At 38.4% G+C, this 16,965-nt stretch overlaps 1 protein-coding gene across 1 annotated transcript in view; it reads right to left on the minus strand.

Annotated features, from left to right (window-relative positions):
* Positions 1–295: 295 nt before the first annotated feature.
* FLT1 (fms related receptor tyrosine kinase 1) overlaps positions 296–16,965 on the minus strand; it is an 87,824-nt gene continuing 71,154 nt past the window's right edge. Inside the window, exons 11-13 of the mRNA XM_077484077.1 lie at positions 16,525–16,642; positions 11,654–11,762; positions 296–4,426 (exon numbers count right to left, since the gene is read on the minus strand). Coding sequence (XP_077340203.1) covers positions 4,029–4,426; positions 11,654–11,762; positions 16,525–16,642 — 625 coding nt within the window. The 3' untranslated portion in view covers positions 296–4,028. The remainder of the gene's footprint in view (positions 4,427–11,653; positions 11,763–16,524; positions 16,643–16,965) is intronic.

Consider the following 16,965-nt stretch of genomic DNA (forward strand, 5'->3'; position numbering starts at 1 on the left):
AAATTTAGGTTCTCAAAGGAGAGGTCAGCAGTGGCAGCCACCATACCTTTCTCATGAGAGAATCACTTAAAAAAAAAAAAAATTCACACAGAGGAAATACAGACAATATCTACAGTGGCAGTATCCAGCAATTACATTAATGTGACTAAATGAGAAGGGAATGCCTCTAAAGCCCTCTTCGTGGACAGTAAACAGCATGCATAGTTTTAAGCATATACATCAGTGCATTCCTTAGAATTATTTATTCTTTAATTAAACTTTATATTAACATATTACAACAAAAAACTATGTACAGTTTGTTCAACACATACAAAAGTATAGGTTATTATTTTATTAAATATCTGTTGTCTTTTTTACAGTACAATAATTATAATCACGCAGAGTTTAAATGAACTCTGCACAGAACCAGTTTATGTACATTATAGACAAACTTACCTATCTAGGTATAGCTATAGACACTAATCTAACATTCTCAAACCTGCAGTCTGCATGTCTCTATGGGAAGAGTATGGCTACTGATGTCTGGCTACTTTGACAAGGGTAAGGTAGGTGTTTATAAAACGCAAGCAAGCAAGATCTGTGTTGCCCTTTGCAAACAGTGTCATTCCACCTGTCAAGGAAGGTTGGAAATGGTGCTAAAATATACTTTGCAGCTAACGGCACCCTTCCTCTTATATTTCCCTCTGTGTTTTAATGATGAGCCTATTTCAGCTTTGGCTATAGCTGTACAATGCAATTATTTCAAGGCTAGTTTAATCTGACAATTAGTAGCCAGTCGTAACTCATTTATTGGCTTTGACAACTGGAAAAAACTACAATAAGTTAGTAAAATGAAATACATTTTCAGCTGTTTTCTATTAGCAAAAACAATTATCCATTGCCTACTTTTCCGTTTAAAGCTAAGTCTACCCCAGTGGTTTTCAGGTTAGAGAGGATGGCATTATCTGACCCTCAAGCTTTGTATATGTCACATGAATTTCAGATGTGGAAAGTCTTCCCCTGAGTTTCTCTTTCTAAGAATCCACAAAAAGGGACACTTTGGAAAAAATAGTATTGCTATGAAATGCTGATTGTTTTTAGTTATACTCATTTCAGAGAAACAATAAAAAGAGCATATCAGCCTTGTTTGGCCTAGGTGGAGCACCAAAGGACAAAGGATTGGAAGGTAACAGATTCTGCCAGTGTACAATCAAAAATGAAATTCCAGGTAGGGGTGGGCTTAACCTTTATGTGTACCTGTAGACAACACAAAACTGAGGCAGCGATATTGTGATAATTTTACCCATCTAATAGCTTGAAGAGGTTTTCCAGTTTCAGACCTGATTTTGAGGGACACCATTTGAACTTACAATGAATGAACAGAAAGAAGCCAATTTCTTTCCCCAGCTAACTAGTGCTATTTATTATTCAGGTCTAGCTGTCAGTGGAATGGTATCTATTTAAAAAGCATTTTCAAAGTATTTTTTAGGACTCCTGCAGTCTGAAATGTACAGGATATTTTAATCATAGTGATATGATGATAATAAGCCTAGGTAACATTTAAAAGCACAACCACTGTATTACAGTTGTTGCTTTACCATAAGACTATCTGGTCATGGAAAGATAAAAATCTACAACAAAATTATCCAGCTAGTGTACAGTATATTTGCAGCAAATATGTATAGAACGTGTAGGGCACAACTTGCATAAAGGGGAGATTTATCACACATAAGGGAGACAGCTGTGCTGTAACCAGGGATGACCCAAGTAAACAAACACCTCTGACATTGCAGTGACGATACAGATAAGGAGGAAGATAATAGAAAGTATATTTGTTCTAGGCATAGAATCTCTTCTATAAATAGTTATCTGAACCTGGAAAACCCCTTTAAATACAGATACAACCCACTATATTATTGCCTCCCCTGTGTCCAGACAGCAGGTACAACTCTGTAATGAACCTGATCCATTTTTTTTAAAGATAACCTGAAAAACCTTCCAGATGATGTGCGTATACATAAATATAAAAAAAAAAAAAAAAAAAAAGTTTTAAACACTTGCAATATAAATATATAGGGTGAATAAGGCTTAAAACATGTAACTGTTACAGAAGATGATTGATATGACTGATATGGTAGCCACATAGTATTTCAGTGAATACATGAATTGGTTGATATGTCCCCTGGAAAAAAGGCAGGAGACAGAAAATAAAGCTAAGTGAATACATCATGAAATAATCAAGGAAGACATATATTCCTGACTTCTTCCTAAAAAAAAATATACAGCACCTGAAAATATTACTGAACACCTAAAAGCAACACAATATATTGGCCAGCCTGATGAAAATCCTTAACATGAAAAAAATATCTCCGTGTCCTAAGGGGGCAAAAAAAATGTGTTGCTTATGCTTTTAAGAAGGTTTACTAGCACACAATTAAAGGCCTCTGATAAATACTATGGATATCCTGCCCCAAACCACTAATAGATATAACAAAAATCAATGTTTCATAGACTTGACAGTGCAACTACTTTCATGATACCTCAAGAGAACTTTAATGTTTTAGAAATAAAAGTAATACCCACTGGAGTTGATTTACTAAAACTGGAGAGTGGGAGAGTGAAAAATCTGGTGCAGCTCTGCACAGAACCCAATCAGCTTCCAGGTTTTATTGTCAAAGCTTAATTGAACAAACTGAAGTTAGAAGCTGATTGGCTACCAGGCACAGATGCACCAGAGTTTGCACTATCCAGTTTTAGTAAATTAACTATATTGCTCCTATAATTTTCTTTACGCAATTTAACACATACAAAATGCTGCTTCTGATAAGGGAGGATGCAAACATATCTTACTTTTTTTTTTTTAATGGCTTTTCTGAGAACCTAATTGAAAATTATTTTCTGGTGCAATTTCATAAACATTTAAAATACAAAAACGCCATCTTCCATTTGTTAATTAATTAATTGTCTGGCAGATTTTTTGCCTGACACACACTCACTTGCATGATATATATTTTTGCACTGACATATATATATATATAGCAGCTCAGTCAATAAGGTGCATTATAGCTACCAAGCAAAATAGTGAATGTTAATTTTCTGGACACCAAAATGTTTCCTTTTAAAGAATTATATCTCCTAAAAATTAAAGTGAACCTGTGCCTAGATCATGCTCATTAAAGTATTTACATAATATGAACAAGCAGCAGAATCACTCTCATCCATCTCAAGCCCTCATCTATCTCTGTATCTATAAGCATTCTGTGGAAATTAATTTTCAAAGTTCACAAAACAGGAATTTAAATATCAGTTTTTTTCTATGAAAACAGATTTTGGCAGCCTGCCTGCCCTCTAATGAAAACACACAGCAAGTGTTACAAACAGACCTAAACAGAAATCTAGAGGAGCTGTTGTGATCTTTGAGCATATTTAAGAAGGAATGGCTTCACTTTACAAGCAGGTGAGGCGTTGTTTTAAAGTGATGTAACTTGTAATGAATATACAAATAATTTAATGTCCATACCCTGGGCATAGGTGCACTTTAAGCTACATTTGCTTCATTAATTTTACACTTTTGCACAACCTTGATCATTAATGAATTATATAGTATGTCTTACAGATCTCCAAAGTTTTTAAATATGACTTAACCTTTCATTTGTTCATTCTTAGTATAGATTGTGTATGTCTGCAGCATTGACCATTTATCTGTCCAGTGGACCTGGTTCCCTTAATCTAGATGCACAGCATACAACTAGATTGAAAGAATGGCATGCTCCTTCGTAATATACTAGGATACAATATATTGAGATACAGGCCAAAAATATTCAGAGAATCCTGGGTACACTTATAGCTTGAAGAATTTGAAGATTAGTCTTTGGAGACCTTATCCTCCAATTTTGGACTGGTGTATCTCTGGAAGATTGATAGCTTCCTATGCAATAGAGTTAGTATGAGAATGTAGTCAAGCAAGACATCTCAATTCCTTTCTGGAAGCATATTCAGTACCTTCATTTTTAAAATCACAATCTTTCATAACGATGATTAGAGTCATCTTAGTGGGCTCCTCTGCTTTCTGTTGCATAATGTTTTCTTCTTTGTTTTGAGGTCCGTGAAAAATGTGATCTTCTAGCCAGATGCTCTCCTGTGATAATAATTTTTTTGCTTTGTGAAACTATGTCTCCACTGTATGTGTTTGTGGCTCTGCACTCATACACCCCTGAGTCAGCCTGGGTGGCATTATGGACAGTCGCTGTTAGAATGGTTGAGTACTCTGTTGTCGTAGCACTTCTTTGTTTGCTGATGCTGTGGTTAATTGTACGATTCCCAACTTGCCTGCGCAGAATCCAGGTTATGTTGGTGTACAAGTATTTGTTAACTGAGCAAGTTAATGTCATGTTTTCACCTTCTTTTGGTACCTTGTCCAAGGTTATGATAAATCCATTTAGTACATCTGGAGAAATCAAAAACAATTTAATATAGGTAAACAAAAATATATATTTAATACAGATGGTTTAATGAGAAACTGCAAGTTAGTAACTTCCTATGGATGTTGGTTTTCAGTCCTTGCTGTCACTGACAGCTCCACTTCCCACTGATTAGAGTGATTCCTAATCACGTGATTGCTATGTCAGCTGTGACAGAGTGATGACATACAGGCTGGTGGCTCCATTGACAAAATAAGTCTTTAGAGTTTAAATAAAATAAAGATATATTCATAGGTGTGAACAGTGCTGATCAGCAAACATAAATAGGACCCTCAGAGGCAAAGTAAAAACATTTTATTATTGTTAAAAAAAAAAATGTTCACCAAGGCATACAGCAGTCAATTGATGGTCATGCAGAGACTATACTCTCAGTAACTGAGACAAAGAACACAGGAGCACTGCTGGTGGGGGCCCATACAGGACCGTAAGGCCAGGGGTTTGATGAAGGGGTAACCAAACTGCAGGCACAGGAACTGTTGGGGCCAGTATACAGCGGCTGCTCGCACTGTGTTCGAAACTCGGAACTGATGTCACAGCCTGGCGTAAGTCAGCCAAGGGAATCCTAAGAGTATGGGAAAATCCTGCTGCTGGGGACAATTAGGAACTGCCGATGCCAAGGGAGCAAAGTGATTCACACATTGCCAATTGGAGACACTACCTGACACTATATGTCCTGCGGACTCCATGCAACCTTTTATATATTAGTCGTATCATCCGGACCTTGCGTATCAGGGTTGGTGAACACTGAAAGTTCATTTAAAAAGGTTTCAGAGAGCATAGTGTGCACTGTCATTTTGCTGCTCATCATGGCATGAACTTTAAGGACCTGACTATCCTAGCCGTTGAATTTGTACCTTCAGGTGGCATGACAGAGAATGAAAGATTTCTGTGTCTATGCCAATGCAAAACCATGTGGATATATAAGCTCAATACTCTTTCTCCCAACCAATGGGCTGAACGAGGAACTTGAAGTTCATACAGTTTAATAATATACATTAGCTGTTTTCAGCCATTTTTTGCATTTTCTGAGATATTGACATTATCTGTGTATTTAAAATGTTCTATTATTATTTATAAATAACCAATGCAAGTACAGGGAGAGCGTGCAGACTCCAGGCAGGTGGTGTCTTGGTCAGGGTTTGAACTAGTGGCCCTCGTTTGCTGCTGGGTGAGAGTGCTAACCAATACACTACTGTGCTGCCTAGGATTATGTGTATATTATACAAAATACACATATATTTGAAAGATTTTGTATGTGTATTTTTGCATGTGTATTATTAGGATTATTATTATTGTTTTTAGTTTTGTTTTTAGTTTATTTTAGCTTTTTTATTATTAATATTATTACTTTTCAACAGTACATTTTTAAGATATGCAATTGTTGATAAAGTATTGTGCACCGGGTATTGTTACTATACACTCGGGTAGATGGGGCCGCATGGATGACAGGGGCTGCTAGCTCCTCCCCCTCCCACACTTATACTTCTGGGTCATTTTCCCTATTTAATCTTCACACCCAACCGACTAATCAGTTAACCTGAAGAAGGGGCCTGTCCCCGAAACATGTAGTGTCTCCAGTCAGCAATGTGTGACTCTCTTTCCTCTCTTGGCATCGTCAGTTCCTAATTGGCCCCAGTAGCAGGGTTTGCCCATACTCTTCGGAGTCCCTTGGCTGACTTCCACCAGGCTGTGACACCGCTTCCGGACTTCCTACACAGTGCAAGTGGCTGCTGTATACTGGCCCCAACAATTCCTGTGCGTGCAGTTTATTTCCCCCTTCATCGGACCCCTGGCCTTACGGTCCTGGACGGGCCCCCCCACCAGTGGTGATCCTGTATTCTTTGTCCAACGGCTTTGTGCTGGGTTTCCCTAAGGCCCTATGTCAGCCATGCGGCTCCAGTCTCCAGGTACTGTCGGTTTCTTAATCCAAGTCTCTGCATGACCATCAATTGACTGTTGTATGCCTTGGTGAACATTTTATTATTTTTTTAACAATAATAAAAAGTTTTTACTTTGCCTCTGAGGGTTCTATTTATGTCTGCTGATCACCCTTTTGATTATATTTGCATTTAGTAAATCAACCCCAATGTATGTCACATACGATGATTTAAAATAGTAAAAGAAAAAGTAAAAGCCTAACTAATATAACCTTTTTCCCCCAGAGGTCACTATAATACAGAACAAAAGGGTTCTTTTAAGTGGGATGTCATGTTTTATAACAGGTCCTTGATGTCATTAGCAAGTCACACTTCGTCCTGAACAGTTACTGAAACAGAGGAGGAACATTTTGGATTGGAGAACATGAAAAAAGCTCTGGCTTATTACACCTAAACCCAGAGATCAATGTGATGCTTAGCTGCACGGCTGCAATAATGTAAAATGGTTGTATTTACTTAAGTGATTTGAGACTTCCTGTGGAAATAGCTCCCAGGTTTCCTGATGGAAGATGCTGTTTATCTTTGCCAGGCACCACCAGGAATCTCAAAATAAAACGCTGTTTAGTGACATTGGGAAGCCAAGGAGATAAGCTTGTGCTGTTCCTGTTTCACCCTAGGTAATTGCAAACACACCCTCAATCATGCTGTGTGCCAGCAAATGCATAAGAATGGACAGCTTACAGGTTATTCAGTCTCATGGACTGGACTGTCATCCTATCTGAAATGTTTCTGATGATGAACAATTCAGGCATGTTTGGAATACCTATCCCATTGTGAATGTCAACTTCTACTACAGTTAGACAGCAACTATAAACAGGCAGTTGCATGGCCACCTACAAGGCTACGTCCTGGAGCACACACAGGGGTAAAGCAAGGCAGTCAAAACATCAATATCCAGCGGAAAACAGCAATTTTGACTCAAAGGAGTGACCTTCAACTAGTAATGTTCACTAGAAAAACATGACAATGTGAGAGACGTGACCCTTGCTTTATTCTATCACCTTTTTTTTTTCTTAAAGAAAAAAATAGAAAAGATTAGTACTGGAGTTGGGCAGAAACTGAAAATATAAACAGAGCCAAGGATAAATCCAAGGGAAAAAAAACAAGCTTGCTTACCGACCAGCTCACAGATGACCAACTAAACCTGTCTAACAGTATGCGTTAAAAGCAGGGGCTTAGTCTCCACGCATTTGCAAATGCATGCGTAAGCCACAGAGCCTCGCCACTGGACCCTGGTATCTGTGGTACCTACCCTGTTTCCCCAAAAATAAGACCTAGCGTGATTGTCGGTGATGGCTGCAATATAAGCCTTACCCCCCAAAATAAGCCACACCCTGTTTCCCCGAAAATAAACCCTATCCTGAAAATAAGACCTACAAGAACTTTAAATAGGGCTTATTTCGGAGGTAGGGCTTATATTGCAGCCATCACCGACAATCACGCTAGGCCTTATTTTTGGGGAAACAGGGTAACACTAACTTATAAGTATCCCCACAGTGGGGGCACATGCATTCTGGTGGATAGGTGAAGGCGGGTGGACTGAAGAGGAGCCCACCCCTTCTTAAAGGTACAGGAGCATGCTGAGCATCCAGCATACAGCTCAATGGCAGCGAAGGTGTCAGTGCGTTGCCTGACCAATATACAATACAGTGATACAAAAAAGACGCCACTGCCCCATCTAGAACTGGCCATTGCAGTAAGCAGCATTGGAAGGCTACATAAGGTATAAACAGGGCCAAGGATAAATCCAAGGGAAAAAAACAAGTTTACTTACTGACCAGCTGACACCTTTGCAGCAACTGAGCTACATTCTGGGTGCCTAGTATGCTCCTGTAACTTTAAGAACGGGTGGCTCCCCTTCAGTCCACCTGCCCTCACCTATCCATCAGAATGCATGTGCCTCCACTGTGGGGACACTTATAAGTTAGTGTTAGGTACCCCAGATACCAGGGTGCCATGGTGAGGTTCTGTGGCTTATGCATGCATTTGCAAATGCATGCAGACTAAACCCCTGCTTTTAACGCATTATGTTAGACAGGTTTAATTGGTTGTCTGTGAGCTAGTCGGTAAGTAAGCTTGTTTTTTTCCCTTGGATTTATCCTTGGCCCTGTTTATACCTTATGTCGTCTTCCAATGCTGCTTACTGAGATGGCCAGCTAAAGATGGGGACAGTGGCATTTTTTCATTCAACTCTGGGGAACATTCTCTTGCAAAGTGAAAAGTCAGTTTGCCTTTAATAAATCACCCCCTATGGATACACAATCAAGGAACATCTGGGAGCTGACCTCCCTTTTTTTCTATGCCCATAGAGGGACAACGGAGGAAAATAGTGGGACAAAGACATTCAGTTCCTCTTAGGATGGTACATGGTAACGGTTAGGCTGCCAAATTACCTCCCGAGTTCTTCTCCACTGTGCTTCTTAGGGTGTGGTCAGGAGGGGACTATGTTTGACATTTGGCTGCAGTGCCCTAAAGTGAGGCATTTCTGGATTTGATTATATAACTTTATCTTTTCCCTCGCGCAAGTTAACCTGATCAAATCACTGAAACATGCTTTACTGGGTGGAGTGGTGAAGGAGGCCCTGAGATACCAGAGAAAACTCATTACTTATATATTTGTGTCTGCTAAAATTATCATTGCTGGGTCTTGGAGGTCAGCGGCCATAGTGTTTGATCAGCTCAAACACAAACTTTCCTGGATCATGATAAACAATCGTTTATCTGCGATCTTAAATGTCAAAATGAAGGTGTTTGAGTGTGGAACCCAAGGATCAAATATCTGATGGCTGATCCCAGGACACTACCCGCTTGCATTGTTCATGGATCTGTAAAGGTTGGAGCGTGGAGTCTCCCATCCCTTTCTCCCTTCTTCCCCCCATTTTCCTTTTTCTCCTCCACCTTTTTCTTGGCCTTCTAGCCTCTCTTCTCTATTGGTGTCTACAACTTCTTCATTTGACAATTCAGGGCACGGGCTTGTTTTAGAGGTTCGCATACTGCGATTGTCTCCCCCACGAAGGGGGCCGACAACCGCTGCTCATGTGACAAGTTTACTCCAGGTTTTAACTAGTGAACACATCTCTTACTACAGTAACATTAGGTATGGGTGACATGTTTTGGCGTAACATATTGAGAGTTGCTTTCCTTTGGTCTGGGAGCGGACCATGATGTGTTACATCAAAAATGGAAATGTACCCTTGTTACATGAGTGAGACTAAGGGTATTGAGAGTATGATTACTTAAGTCTAATTGGAATTTTGGTACATTCCTCTCATTCTTAGAATTAACAGTACCTGGATACCATCCCCTATAGTTCTATGTTTATTTCATTTCTTGTGTTCTTCTCATGCATATGTTTTGTCTAATGGTGGTTCCACGTTTTTGCCTTTGGATTACTATTGATAATATGTCTATTTTTATACCTTTTGTTAAAATCTTTAATAAACAGATTGAAACATAAAGACATTCCATTCCAAAAGAGGGATAGTTGCTCTAAATGCAGGACAGTTAAGCACTATAACCATAGGTGGTCTGCTTGATATTACTTTTCTGGTAGATGCTGGAGAGTTAAAGTAGATGTAAACCCTAAAAATATATTTATAGTATGTTTCACTGCATGAAGTTTTCCTAAACAAATTATTTTTGTGACTAACCTTCTGTTGGAAGGTTAGTTACCTGGAGATAATGCCAAGCACCACAGCTCCACAATTAGCAGTATTGTTAGCCTGCCATGCAAGCCCCAATGGTTGGCCGTTTGGTTGCCTATCAAGTCTGCAGGAGGGATGCACAAACTTGGTAGGCTGCCCAGTTGCCAAATGTAGGAGTGTACACAGCAGGTTCATAATGCTGCTGCTAATTACAAGGCAGTGGCTTAAAGTGTTTTTTTTTTAAGTCAGCAGCTACAAACACTGTAACTGCTGACTTTTAATAAGAACACTTACCTGTCTAGGGAGCCCGTAATGTCGTCCCCCTGAGGCCGATCCGTCCATCGGATCGGGTGCAGGCGCCACCGTTTTAACTAAGGGAAACCGGAGCCTTGCAGCTTCACTGCCCGTTTCCTACTGCGAATATGCGAGTTGCACATTGCTTTTTGAATGGCCAGCTGTCTTCTGGGACACACACAGGTCCCAGAAGACAGCAGGGGTGGCTCGCTGCACAAAAGGATATGACGTCCTGCGCCACAGACTGGATAGATCAGAAGTACAGGTTGTACTTCAATAAAAGGTACTATAGAATTAAAAAAAAAAAATTATATCCAAAAACGAGGGGTGAAGAGGTGGTCTTTAGTTTAAGACCTTCTCTCAAAAGTGGGTGGAACTCTGCTTTAATGTTGTCCATCTGCGACAGGAAGTGCTGTTAGTGGCAGAATCTAAAGTGAAAACATTTGCAACAGATTCACAAAAAAAGGATTTACTTAAGAAAACCGAATACAGTCATGAGTCATGATGCCAAACGTATTTAAAACCTGATTTGTGATTTACACTTTAAACCCAGACAAACTTTTAAATTTGTTTGAAAGTTGAAAATGCTATTTTGGAAAACTGATAGAAAGAAATCATTTTCATACTTACCTTTTTTGAAAGAAAAACCGGAGGTTATAAGGTAATTTTTCATTTTTTTTTTTTTACGTTTTCTTGAATTTTTTATCGGGGCTCATAACTCATTTTATTGCCATATTCATACTTACCTTTCCTTTCTGTCCTTGCCTCCAAACTGCTATTCACTGAAGTGGAAAACTTGCTGAAGAATGTTAAGGATTTAAAACACCAGAAGTCACATCTCTTACTATGCTCTGGAGTTTTATGAGTAATTATGTAGGGGCCAGTGGAAGGACCACTGAAGGCAGTGGGGAGTGAGAAGGCATCCAACATACCCGGAAGCTAAGGATCTTTGAGTAAGCTTCCCCCTGCAACACAGAAGAATTGGGGCACAGGGGGTAGGACAGTTATTACATGGTTTCTTTGCAGAGATGCCTTTATTTTTTTGTAGAGTCACTTTAACTGTGTATTTAGCTGCTTTAACCCACTAAGACCTTTGGGGATTTGTGCTTTAACTTGCATACAAAATATCATCTATATACTGTATAGCTTATAGGGGGAAGAAAGACAATGGTGTTAAAAAAAAAAATTAAATAGGGAAAGTAAAACAAAAGTTTTGTTAAATATACTTAACATGTTTTGAAATCATTAATGAGAGTTGCGTGATTTTGTGTTTATCAGATAATTTTCAGGATCAGCACATCTGTTCTTAGACCCTTACCTGAAACCAAAAAGCTTATATCTCTTCTCTCTGTTCCTATTTTATTGGATGCAATGCAGCTGTAAACACCAGATGTTGTAGCATCGTCTATAATAAGAATGCCTGCAGTCTGGAAAAATAGAAAAAATACACAATATAGTAATTTAGCTATAAATAATAAGGCTCATGCACTGAACTGCTCCTTTTAAGACCTAAAGGGCATAGTTATAAAGCAGTGAATGTTACATTCACCAATTATTCACTGCACATGTATATTTCTGGTGCTTTCAATTACAGTGATTGGTTAATTTGCAGGGAATGTTTTGTGAATGTCACATTCACTACTTTATAAGCATGTACTTAAAAACTATACCATTCCTCTGGATCAACTGTGGATATAGGATCGTGTATACGGAGGTATTCTATATTTTTTTATTTTTTTATTCTATTGGTTTAAAGCGTTTGTTACCCAAATACTTCATATTCCTGACATGTGCTTTCTGTACCATGTACTTGTATGAAAAACTATCCAGTTCTCTTTTTATAGCTTTCTTTGTGAGCAATCCCCACCAGTTCCTCTGCTTTCCTATTTAAAAAAAACTGTCCACACTAGACATGAGAGCACAGCATGGTTAGTTCTCTAGCTATGCTGGGAACTCAGTTTGCTCCCCTCCAATGATCAGACTTGTCCTGATGCATTCACTAGGAAGCTCAATCTGATGCTGATTCTCTCCCCCCCCCCACACACACACACACTCTTAACTGAGGACTGAGGAAATGTGATCACTCATAACAACAGAAAAAAGGTATTTCTAATGTTTTATATATATATATATATATATATATATATATATATATATATATATATATATATATATATATATACAAATGTTTTGTCTTTTATTTCTATTTTAAACTGAATGGGTTGTTTTACAAGGTGATTGTTTACAATCACTTTAACTTTAAAGACGTGCCTTTTTTTAACCTGAACAACTATGTAACTATATATGTTGTTGTAAGGGTTTCTTTGTTGAATGTTAACAGTACTAGATGCAACATATATGAAGAACCTTCATTCCTAAGAGAAAATGGTTAAAAAACATTTGATCAAAAAAGAAAAGTACATTAGTAAAATGTGATGGTACCCCAACAACAACAACTTTATATATAAAACTCATGTGCGAATGCTAACCTACACAGAATTAATGCAGTTTTAGAGGAAGAATAGCTATGCAATTTTTTTACATAATTTTTTTTTTTAATATTTTTTATGTGTTTTAAAGGCAAAAGGAAGTAGGAAAACATGGACAAAGTATGTTTTTTACCAACAGTGACCATGTTTTAATAACAGCCAGAGTTATTATAGATATAAATGTACATATTTTTTGGATGTGTTCTATTTTTTATGACATTAAAATTGTGCTTTAGCCAGTGACACATTGGGGTTGGTTTTACTACAACTGGAGAGTGCAATATCTGGTGTAGCTGGTCATGGTAGCCAATCAACTTCTTACTTCAGCTTGTTCAATTTAAGTAGAAGTCCATGATAAAACTAAAATCCCTGCATCTATAGCCACTAACATTCTATCACTAACCTATCCAGCTCTGTAAAGAAAAAATCTGTATACATACCTTTTCTATAGCTGATCCGACTCGATCTCCAGTGATGGAAGCTCTATAGAGGATACAGCCGACAGCGGCGGGAGTGATGTCACCCATATACTTACTAAAGGACTTCTGTTGGTGGACGTGTCCTCTGCACCTGCCCACACAATGCAGCCATGGCTGACAGCTCAGCATGAGATCGGTCAGATTGCTCGCAGAAACGGTATGTATACGGATTTCTTCTTTACAGGGCTAGATCGTGTTAGAATGCTGGTGCCTATAGATGCAGGGATCTTAGTTTTAGCATGGACTTCCACTTTAAGCTTTGCCAAAATTGGAAGCTGATTGGTTTCTATGCAGAGCTGCACCAAATTTTGCACTCTCCAGTTTTAGTAAATCAACCCCCCTGATTTTACAGAGACCACTGAAGCAGAAAGCTTTCACGGCAGATCCTGCTTACACATAAGGACTTTAGTGTCTCATAGAGATTACCTGGAGGCTTTAGAAAGTCCAAAAGCAGTTGAATTGCCTATTTATTTTTTGCGGCGATGCCGTATCATTACCATTCTGATCATTAAATTATTTCTGACAGTGCCCTGAAAGCTGAAAGGGAGTGGGGCAGAGAGTTTGTACAACAGTGTCTGCTGTCAGCTATTTGTTAGCATTGCTATAAAAGACAACACAGGTTTGTTTTAAATGTATAATATAATTGTATTACACTGAGTTGTGACTTCTGGCCTCATTGATGGAAATCTGGAAGTTGCCACCTGTACACATGAAGGATGGCAATGATGGCCATAGCTTCAGAAATTGTGCATAATAGTCAGAACTAGATGCAGTATAGGCTTCCACTACAAGAACTGACACTATTACTCATTGAACACAATTACCTCACCCTTACACTTGCAGTTAAATATATACTGTATTACAGCACATTACTTCCATATAACGTGGAGAGACCAAGCATGCAACTTTGCAAACACATTACAACACATAACGGTGCACTCAGCTTGTTCTTTAGGCTACTTTCAGTCTATTTTTAGCGCCTCTTTAGCTTTGTTTTATCTGTGCCATTCGGCCACTAGCAGGGTGGTTTTAGCCCCCGCTAGCGGCCGAAGAAGGGTAAAAACCAGCCACAAAGTGCCGCTGCAGTGGCGCTATGCTGGCGGTTTAGCGGCGTTGCCCCATTGTTTTCAATGGGCAGGGGCGCTTTAAGAGCAGTGTATAGACCGCTCCTATAGTGCTGCAAAAATGCAGCCTGCTGGGATTTTGTTACCGTCCTGCCTGTGCCAGGAGAGGCTTTTTACAGGCGCTATGCAGGCGCCATTTTTAGAGCTGTAACGCCTGTAAAGCGCCTCAGTGTGAAAGTAGCTTTACAGTGCTATCCTGCAAAAAAGCCGCAGGGGATTACTAAGTCTGAAAATAGGCAACATAAATCTGATTATTTAGTAAATTATATACATGGGGCACACTTAGTTACATTAAAGGGTCCCAGCAATCAGCTACAATGTATATAAACTTGGGTAACATACATATAGGATTGATTTACTAAAGGCAAATAGACTGTGCATTTTGCAATGCAGTTGCTCCAGAGCTTAGTAAATGAGTAGAAGGTCTGCTGACTCCCATTATCCAATCATGTGCAAACAAAAATACAGTTTTAATTTTCCTTGCACATAAGTGGGTACTCATTACAAAGTGAAGCTTTACCTCATTTACTAAGCTCTAGAGCAAATGCACTTTGCAAAGCTCACAGTTTATTTGCCTTTAGTAAACCAACCGATTAGTACCTACACGTGGGCATAAAAGATTGTTCAGAATGGGGATTCCAAACATTTAACATTATCTGACTGTTCTTATGTGTGCAAAAGGAGCAGCAGAGGTAGTTCATTTGTAAGTCTTCCGCATCGCTACAAAGTACAGTGAGTCTATGTTCAGTTTTTGTCCATTCATGATTACACTGTAACCTATAGACCCCATAGATTTCACAGATGTGGAAGAGAAAAGGGGAAATACATATGTCCATTCATTACAGACAATACACTTCTCGTCACGTATTCACCACATGCTATATTTAGCCAGGGTGAGAAGAGTGAGAAGATTATTCCTGATGTGCGACGTGAGAATAAAAATGTTTTGGATATGGGAAGTGAGTCATTAAAGAAAAGTGGAAGTTGATATTTTATTAGTACGTATCAACACTTGACTCAATGATAGCACTCCATTTCTCAATGTGCCTTTGCAAAGTGCTTGGCGGAAATCTTGCTAGAACACTATAGCTGTCATAAACTGATTGACTTAGTCATAATAGGACATGCTTCCTGCACTCCACCTTACAACAGTACAAGTTTTTTTTGATACTTACATGGTAAACACTAAAAAGGTCATGTATTCAAATGCACACCACCATATATAAAGTAGTTACATCCAACATCCACATCAATAACACTTTAGACCAGAGAATGTTACAGTTAAAAATGAACTGATATGAATGTCTGAAGTGTTCGCATAAGAACCTTCTTCAGTTTAGACTAAAGGCCAATTAAAGTGGATCTGTCACTTTGTAGGAGACCTAACGTCACAAAAACAAGGGTACAGAATGCAGAATGTTCCTCACTGAATTTCCATTTTGGATGACAATTTCTCATCTGGGGCTCTACAAAACCAACTTTTCTGCAAATTGAAACTATGGAGTTGAGTAGATGTTCACTTGGCTTAGTGAATAAGGGTAACCTGTATTCATTTCAGTCAGTGGCTAGGCAGAATCCTGTATTTGATTGGATATTATAAGCACAGTTTTACTTTGTTAACTTCTACAAGTGGACATTCTGTACTCCCTTTGTAATTCAAAGTCAGTATGTCACCACTACCAAAACATATATCAATAAAATGTAACCTTAATTTTAGAGACTAAGGTAACCTATACAATTTGAATTGACAATTCATGACCTAAAGGTAACTTTGCCAATAGTTATGTTACATGCAGCCTTAATCAGTTATAGTTATCCCAGTGTTAAAGTCATTTTTACAGATTTACAAGGGGTGTTATCCATTTTGCAAGGGCATTACAGGTGTGTTTCTCCTGAAATGTTGTGTTCAGCAGCATACATGTCTGATTTTTTTGGTGAACATGTACTTCTTTAAAATAGATTTATCTAACAGCATATAACTTACAGACTGGTTGTTTAGACAGTTTTTGTCAGGAAACAAGATATGGAATTAAGCCTCCCTCCCAGTGGACTCTCTTTGCACGTTGACTTACAAATAATTGAAATTGAAAAAGTTACCTTGTTTCTTCCTTGAATTGTGTGGACCCGTTCTGTGATACTGTAAACCTTGTTGTCTATACTACTGTTATTTCTCCCTACGATTACAGGGACAGCATTTTCAGGTTGGAGATCACACCTGTACAAGGTAAAACAATGCAAATATTTTCATTACACTGAAACAATTTTGTAGCAGCATATGAAATATACATTATTCAGTGTGTCATTTCTTATCTAATACATTTCACATTTATAACAGGACTTTATGATATTTCCTATATTTTTATATATTGCATTGTAATATAGCATTGTCAGCTCATCATCTTCAATATTTATTGTTGGGGTTCCATACTGCAGTTTTCTGTAAGATTCTTCTTGACCTAATTTACCAAAACTGGAATGGAATAAGACCCAACTGTTGTCTCTTAATATAAAAATTTCAATCAGCACCAGAATACAAAT

The sequence above is a fragment of the Lithobates pipiens genome, unplaced genomic scaffold, assembly GCF_037356315.1.
Source record: "Lithobates pipiens isolate NorthernLeopardFrog02 unplaced genomic scaffold, aLitPip1_a1.2 Scaffold_16, whole genome shotgun sequence".
Taxonomy (NCBI): domain Eukaryota; kingdom Metazoa; phylum Chordata; class Amphibia; order Anura; family Ranidae; genus Lithobates; species Lithobates pipiens.